This window comes from Procambarus clarkii, chromosome 21 (assembly GCF_040958095.1).
Source record: "Procambarus clarkii isolate CNS0578487 chromosome 21, FALCON_Pclarkii_2.0, whole genome shotgun sequence".
Taxonomy (NCBI): domain Eukaryota; kingdom Metazoa; phylum Arthropoda; class Malacostraca; order Decapoda; family Cambaridae; genus Procambarus; species Procambarus clarkii.
In genome coordinates this window covers 1,408,822-1,417,977 of record NC_091170.1, presented here as the reverse complement: position 1 = coordinate 1,417,977, position 9,156 = coordinate 1,408,822, and the positions used below count along the sequence as shown (strand labels likewise).

The following is a 9,156-nucleotide window of genomic DNA, read 5'->3' as shown; positions in this document are numbered from 1 at the left end:
AAAGCCATGGAAGTCTTCTTATTCTCCAGACTCGGTCGACTGACGAATGGAACGGGTTAACATGGGGGAAGGCAGCATGGAGAATTCTTCTCTCGTGCTGCAAGACAAATAATTTTCAGTAGCAACTGATTTAACTACTAAATCTATATTCAAGAATATTAAGAGTTACAGGTGACAAAATTTAATCACCTATTATTAGGTGTTATCGTGCGTCGTAATGGACAATCACCCTGCTACTATTAAAACTTCTACCTGATGCATCACATAAAAGAATATACTTAGCTGTGGGCACTGTATAAGTATTAAGATTGCCGTGCTTCGCATCTCAGGCTCCGGCTAGGCCTATCCTGAATAGTGTTGCGTTCCGCTGGCTGGTCACGTGTCGTCAGGAACCAAGTCGAAGGGCTCCTTATTTGACACCAGCACTAGCTGAAGATACTATCTGCAAGGTTATTCACGCATCACAGTGGCGACTTTCATCTGAGGATGGATAACACCTGCCTTATTTGCTGGGCAATGGCGTCTTCTTATGAGTACGGTAAGCGCAGGTCTGCCTCTGAGCGGCTCTCCACGTGTACTGAGATGGCGTCCATCTACCCACGCCGAGCCCGCGTTCATACAACAAATTATTGTCTCGAACATTAATATTTCTCGCATTTGCGCTTGAAACGTTAAAGACTGGACGGGTTTATTATTTAGAGGAACAAAATATTGTTATTTACCAATTTAAGAATAGTAAATATATAAGGGAGAGGAATTAATGTCTCCCCATGGCATTCATTGGTGACGTTAACTTTATCACGAGATAGACGCTATGATTCTAACGCTCTATTCGGCTTTTAGTTAGAGATCAATTCGTCTGCAATTAGTTATCATACAGAATGCTTTAATTATGGAGAATCAAATTTAATTCTCACACACATTGGATATAATGTGTTTACTGTAAGGAAATCTGACACAATGCTGGCGTCAGGTGACGTGAGAATTCTAGCCTACTGCACAGATGAAATTATTAGTACATGAGAATTCTACGTGTTGTTAATTTTACTTACTACAATAATTAGTATGGTTAGTAATAAGTAATGAGAATACAACAATGTTGTATTCGGTGTTGGAAATATCCAACAAAATCTACAACGATGCGTTGATAATGATTGAAGATTTGTATTTAGAAATTGCGAACAAAGTTCTCAATCAATTGCGAATGACATCACCGAATCGATCTGCTGCTGCTTCGTTCGATGTAGAATTGCGCCATGACACAATTACAGTGCGGGTGATCTGTTGTCGTATGTGCAATCATATATTCCTACGCCAACGCTTGAGCAAAAATGAATTTAATTAAGATCAAATAATTGTCAATAACGGGCTTGCAGAAATCTTCTTCTTAGATGCGCCCGGAGGAACTGGTAAAACTTTCTTAATTAGATGGGTTCTGGCAGCAATTCGATCCCAAAATGGCATACCCTAAGTTCTTGCGTCGTCCAGAATAGCTGCGACATTGCTACCAGGTGGAAGAACTGATCATTCTGCTTTGAAATTGCCATTGAACATGCAATTCATTGAAGTTCCCACGTGCAACATTTCCAAAGCATCCAGCATGGGAAAAAGTATTCCAGAAATGCAAACTTATTGTTTTGGATGAATGCACTATGGCCCACAAAAAATCGCTCGAGACGCTTGATCGATCATTGCAAGATTTGCATGGAAACATCAGACCATTTGGGAATGCATTAATATTGCCTGCAGGAGATTTCAGACTAACATTACTTGTAATTCCTCGATGGACACCGGTAGACGAAATGAATGCCTGCCTGAAATACTCTACTTTTTGGTGCCATGTAAAGACGTTAAAATTAACTACAAATATGCGTGTCCAGCTGCAAAACGACCCATCAGCTCAGATATTCTCACGTCAGTTGCTGGAAATTGGGAACGGAAACCTGCCGGTTGATCTGACTTCAGGACGAATTTCATTGCCTCATAACGTCTACAATTTAGTGACATCAAAAGAAGAATTAATTGAACAATTATTTCCCAATATTCAAACCAATTATACGAATCATGATTGGCTGAGAGAACGAGCTATTCTTGCAGCAAAAAACAAAGACGTTTACGACCTTAATAATATTATTCAGTCTAACATTCAAAGCGAAGCAGTCACATGCAAGTCTGTCGACACTGTTGTGGAAGCAGATGAAGCGGTTAATTATGCAACAGAATTTTTTAATTCACTCGATCACCCAGGGATACCACCGTACGTACTGCATTTGAAAATCGGCGTGCCAATTATCATGTTGTGAAAAATCAACCAGCCAAAGCTTTGCAACGGAACGCGGCTTGCAGTAAAAAATTTAATCAGCAAGGTCGTAGAAGACCCAATCATGACAGGATCCTTCAAAGGTGAAGATGTCTTCATTCCTCACATTCCTATGATTCCGACGGATATGATATTTCAATTTAAGAGATTGCAATTCCCAATTCGAATGGCGTTTGCAATCACCAAGAATACAGCTTGGGGCACATCTTTAGAATTTAGTATTTAGATCTAGACACGGATTGCTTCTCACATGGACAGAGCAAACAGAACATATTATATACCCACAAACTTTGTGAAATTAAACTATTAGAAACATGCATTTTTTCTTTTTTTTTTCTTTTCTTTTTTTTTGAGATATATACAAGAGTTGTTACATTCTTGTACATCCACTAGTACGCATAGCATTTCGGGCAGGTCCCTGGAATACGATCCCCGCCGCGAAGAATCTTTTATACAAGCAAGTACTCATTTTACTGTTGAGTTAAACAGTGGCTACAGTTAAGGATTTGCGCCCAGTAAATCCTCCCGGCCTGGATACGAACTCATGACAAAGCGCTCGCGAAGCGCCAGGCGAGTGTCTTACCACTACACCACGGAGACTGGTAATTTTCCAATTTACCAGTCTGAGCTACAGCAATGCGTGGCGGGTACAGCTAGTAATAATAATAATAATAATAATAATAATAATAATAATAATAATAATAATAATAATATATGCTCTCCATTCCTGTAAACAAAACATGAAAGATAACTAAGGTGTTCAAAACACACACATAAATGGTAAATCATATTATCATACTATTCACAATGACTATACACACTCCGACCAACGTTATTCACAGAGACTGAGAGATAACACTTAATTGTGCTGGGTACTTACAACAGTTAGCTGCACTTCTCCCTTTTTCGAGTTGTAGGACGGAATAGGTGAAATTCATTCCATAGGCATAGGCTGTGTTGCTTACTGCAATGCAGACATTTTCAGTGTGTTTACCACCGATGAAAGGACAGTGTGGTGCAGCAGCTACATGTCAGCTGCGTGGAATGTCCTCCTCCTGTACCCAACCCCCAATTAAAGCATAACAGAAACTGCATATGCAAAAATCTACAGATTTAGTGAAGTAAAACCCATCACTTGCTAATTCACTAGGCAAAAGCCATTCAAGAGACCAACCCCCAAATGTGTCTAGTCTCATCTGCTCACATCGCAATCGTTCCATGCTGCAAAATGTTTTGGCGCGAAAGGCGTCCATGATGGTCGAACACTTGAAATTGTGGTAAAGATCAGGGGTCTACTCGGGTATTTATCCTCGAGAAAGGGGTGACACATTTCGCTACATATTCATTGAGAGATCTATGTATTAGCTTAAAGGTTAAATCTAGCTAGTTTTAAGCTGAGATGAATTAAAGGTAGGAAAGATGAATTAGTTAGCTTCGCACGGTTGTGAAAAATTAAATCTGATCTGTTCTGTCCAGTACGGATTAAATTGACATACTTTAAACACTGCCGAGGACTGTAGTTTATCGGAGATAAATACGTTATATACAGCTCTACCTTAGACTAATTTCTATGGTGAACGAGATGGAAAGGAATATACCAATCTCCTCTGCTCAACTTTAGAAAATTGATGCGTGGTGCAAAGTCGATATAAACAGTAGATGAATTGAAGACATAATCTGCATTGCTGACATTATAGTATTACACGCTATCTTACTGCTAGAAAGGTCTATAATCTGCGTTAATTAAATAATATACATTTTTATTAAATAAATAAAAAATAATATAAAAACATAGCTTCCGAGTGTGGTTTATCAATAACTAGATACTATCCCGTGAGCACGCGCGCCGCACATGCACTGAGGGGGGAATAAAAAGGGAGCCGATCCGCTTAATTTATTACTGACTGCTAACGTCACCTGGGTGTTTCATCTATATCACGTTGAGAAAAAAAAATGAACTCTGCAGCCAAAATGAACTCTGTAGAAATTCATCATCGGTACATGACAGATGCGGAGTTTAACAATCGAGTGCTGCATTGTATACTCTGTAAATTGTATATCATGCTCCCCCTACAGGATGTCTCAGGACATTGCAGATAAGTATCCTCACGCCACCGCTTACGCCAGAACGCAATTGTATAATCTAGAGATGCACCAGAGAAGACCGACCAGCACCGGGAACCATTCACATCAGCAGAGGCAGTCAAGGACCAAGCATAGTAGCCTTGGCAACTCAGTATGGAACGCCTATTGCTCAATGATATTGCTCAAGCTATATGAATGATATTGCTCAAACCATTACCGATAAATCTAAAGACTACTCTATGGTTAAAGGCTTGCGTGCGGATACGACAGAAAACAGCTTGTTATACTTTGCGAAATCTTTAGAAGAACTCATATTGTATATTGAAGATACTGAGGAGATCAAGAAAGTTATTCTCCCTTGGGGTGTAGGTATGTCAGGTCGGTGTGAAGATGCAGAGTGGGAAAGTAGTTACTTCCCTATTATTCAAAATATGCAGGGAAGTTTAAAACCTTATAACGTCACAGTGATTTTAGTCCGCCCCAGGGAAACATGGGCAAAACAAAACAGAAAACCACTAACCTTCGCATGACCATATAAAGGGTCGACCGCTTTCCACTCTCCGACTCATTCCTCCACTCTACTCATCAGTTAAGATGATGTTGACCATAGCTGGCAGCCTTTCATCTTTTTCGAAGTACTCCTATTCCGACTGCATCATCTACGATATGGACGCCACTAGCAAGATGATGAGTGGGATGGTTGAAGAATTATGGATTCGATATGCCTATGCTCGTATTCATCGGAGCCAGCTACCCTACAAAAATCGTGCAGAAAGAAGAGATCGCGGCGTGCCTGGAGAGATTGTCTATGGAGAACCCCCTCAATTCAACAATCGAATTGGTGATGACCCTCATCTCCCTCATCTCATCGGATTAATAACTCATCATGCTGGAGGAAAATCTTCTAAACCACTAAACAAGTCGATGAAGAAAATTAAGACATTATATGCTTCCGACCCACACTACTACAGTGAACTACAGTTGGATACAGAGGAAATGCGACGCTATTGGTTTACAAAATCTCTGCGTAAGGCCTTTGCAGTCATCTTAACAGGAGAAGAAGCATATGAAATTAATCGCATAATTTTCCCCTTTGGACTTGGGATGGGGTGTGGTCGATATTGGAAGAGTTACGATCGTGAAGTGTGGAGACTGAAATATCTACCCATATTGATGAAGTTGGAGCAACATTACCAGCGACGCGGGGAAAAATTTGTGATGGTTGACTCCGCAAGCAATGTGATCCCTGCGACGTTGCCTACATACGTGGGCTGACACATAAGTTAAGTGAAGGAGTAGCCTCCGCCTCTCGTCGGATGAAGAAGAACATGAATGAGGATGTGGTCGAAGCAGGAGGAGAAACTGCAACACCTTGCAGACCCATACCCACAATAGATCTCATAGGGGATATCGAACTCATTGATTTAACAGCAGAGAAGAAATGTGGATGACTATATATACGATTTACATTAATAATTGTATTATTATTATTATTATTTTGTATCATTTTTCCCTCACTTGCAATTAATAAATATAAAATAATTATATATATATATATATATATATATATATATATATATATATATATATATATATATATATATATATATATAATTATATATATATATATATATATATATATATATATATATATATATATATATATATACATATATATATACTCTGTGTTTATCTTTCCACTTTAAAAAAAAACTAAGGATGACAGTGTTTACTATTTACAGAGGTTGGAAAAAGGGTAAATGGTAACTCTATCTCTATACTGTATATAATCTCAACATCAACAAACTCACATTTAATAACTGACAAGATGTGTTCTAGATATATGCTTCATAAGCTATCCTGTCTTAAAGACTGTGAAGTAGAAGGTGATTATCTGGCATCGGCGGAGTTCTGTACTGGAGATTGTATAGTGTATGACATTCCTTCAATTCAAGCTTATTCAGGAGGAATGTCTTGAGAGATCTGGCAAAGGTATCCTTATACACGCCTACAGCGAGCGATTCAACCATTAAGTAACTACGTGATGGTTGGTGATCGCATCAAAGAAGTAGGAGCTGTCTTTTCTCATTCTCCCACACCAGAAAGAGAAGCACATGTTATAGCTATTGTGACACAGTATAGCGCAGGTCCACCAATAGAAAATAATGCTAATAAGAAAAAAAATTCTATTAGAGCAGTGTGGAGAGGATGATGCAGATTGTATAATGGAGGGACTCTGCAATGATACTAAGATCAAAAGACGATGGAGCTTTAAATTATGTATTAATCAAATTTTAAGCTTGACTAAGCATCATAATTCAACCAAGCGCATCAAAATTCCTTATGGGCTTGGAATGACCTGTGGTAATGGCTTGGATCAAGATGTAAAGCTTGAATGGGAGATCAACTACTACCCAGCTCTGGCTCACTTAGCCCAGGTGTTAAAAAAAACATAGAAAACAACTCGTAATAGTTGAAAAATAAATGAAGAGCAAGAAGTAGATATGATAAGTTCGGATGGTGAATAAAATATGTACCTACATTATGTTATTGTCTAGCAGTTATTGGATAAAAGTATTAAGAGAGAGTTGGATATTCTATTTTCATCCCTCTATGATAGCACCAGTCTGTTTTTTTTTTTTTTTTTGCTAATTGTGTTTATTGACTAGTGAGAGGCAGAACAAGAGACCATGAGGTATATGTTGTGATCACACAGTAAAAAAAAAATATATTAGAATTTGTAGGTAGTGATCACGTCTCCCTGGATTAGACACCTACTGGATCGAGCACTAATAGGGGGAAGAGAGAATGCTGGAGCTGAGTGATAACTCAGCGATAAGGAGAGACACGACCGACCTCTAACGAGACAGAATGACGGGCAGCGCTAACGCCCCATAAAACATGCTTCACATTTTCAAAAATGTTATTTACAAGGACTAAACAGGCATGCGGTAATATTTTATTTGTGTTTGGATGTAATGTAATGGAGCTATGGCTAAACATGGTTCACATTTTCAATAATGTTATTTGGACATCAGATAGAAAGTTGATAGGACATCAGACAGAAAGTTGATTGTTAAGTGTAGGGGGTATGCAGGAGCAGGTATGGTGAGAGATATTGTGGTCATTAACCCAGTCACGCGATAGACAGACATCAAGAGGTACATCGCTTGAATGCTCGCTCCCGCAGTCGTGTGTAGGTAGCGAAAATGTCTCCGCAAAGCCTTTCCTCCTATCTCAACCTTATTAGTTCACGTTCTCGTGTTTCACTTTTATTTTAAACTAAATCTACACACGCGATATGAAATGTGAAAAAAATCTTACATGATGCTATGTTATCAGCGCTTGAATAAAAAAATATTAAGAGTGCTGAACATTCTGTGTCATTGTCTTGCTATAATATTAAAAAAGTCTATGTTTTCGCCGGGCTACTGTTGCACGCAGTAATCTCGCTAAGGTGTGTCATTGCCATACAGTGCTAATGGCATAAGGGCAACCTGACGAAACAGTAGATCCTATGTCCGAGCAAATTGAAGCCGTGTATTTCACTAACAGCTCAGCACGAGAGAGAAGCTGTCTATCCCCATAGCATATTAGTGTCTTCAGTACACTGTTGCTGTTTGACTTACTGAGTGATGGTAGAAGCTAGGAGAATGTAGACAGACTATAGAGAAAAGGAAATGACGTATGATGGACGAGAGGGTATGTTAGCTGAGATGCGAACAGGCGCGCGTCGACCACAGCTCCCCAGCCACTTGTCACACTTCAAGAGGTGTACCGCTCGAATGCTCGGTCCACCCAGCTGTGTGGTAGTGACTCGCTCTCTCATTTACTTGAGACACCTTTTAAGATTTAAAATGTTTCCCTCATTCAGTATAAGAGTGCTGAACATTCTGTGTCATTGTCTTGCTATGATATAACAAAAGTTTATGTTTTCGCTGAGCTACTGTTGCGCACAGTCATCTCGTTAAGGGGGGATCAGTGCCATACAGTGCTAATGGCCTAAGGTCAACCTGACGAAAAGTTTATGTTTTTATGTTTATGTTCCTGGTGTACCCACACCCACCTGTTGCTGGTGCCAGCCCACCCACCTTTTGCTGGTGCCCTCCACACCCACCTGTTGCTGGTGCCCCCACACCAACCTGTTGCTGGTGCCCCCACTCCCAACTGTTGCAGGTGGCCTAACACCCACCTGTTGCTGGTGCCCCCACACTTACCTGCTGCTGGTGGCCCCACAACCAGCTGTGGCTGGTGCCCCCACACCCAGCTGTTGCTGGTGCCCCCCACACGCACCTGTTGCTGGTCCCCCCACACCCACCTGTTGCTAGTAGTCCTCCACACCCACCTGTTGCTTGTGCCCTCACACCCACCTGTTGCTGGTGACTGCACACCATCCTGTTCCTGGTGCTTGCACACCCACCTGTTGCTGGTGACTGCACACCATCCTGTTCCTGGTGCTTGCACACCCACCTGTTGCTAGTGCCCCCACACCCACGTGCAGCTGGTGCCCCCAGACCCACCTGTTGCTGGTGAGCCCCACACCCACCTGTTGCTGGTGCCCCCACACTCACATTTTGCTGGTGCCCCCACACTTACCGTTTGCTGTTGCCCCAACACCCACCTGTTGCTAGTGGCCCAGCACTTACCTGTTGCTAGTGCCCCCACACCCACCTGTTGCTGGTGCCCCCACACCCACCTAGTGCTAGTGCCCCCACACCAAGGTTTGCTGGTGCCCCCACACCCACCTGTTG

General features: G+C 41.0%; 1 protein-coding gene across 1 annotated transcript; it reads left to right on the top strand.

The window, feature by feature from the left end:
* Nucleotides 1-1,652: 1,652 nt before the first annotated feature.
* On the top strand, nt 1,653-2,303 carry LOC138366981 (uncharacterized). The gene has a single exon (XM_069328388.1). The coding sequence runs from the start codon at nt 1,653-1,655 to the stop codon at nt 2,301-2,303; it is 651 nt and encodes a 216-aa protein (XP_069184489.1).
* The last annotated feature ends 6,853 nt before the right edge of the window (nt 2,304-9,156 follow it).

What these genes read in the sequence shown, in the direction of transcription:
- LOC138366981 (XM_069328388.1), top strand. Translation starts at nt 1,653, where the DNA reads ATGGCCCACAAAAAATCGCTCGAGACGCTTGATCGATCATTGCAAGAT.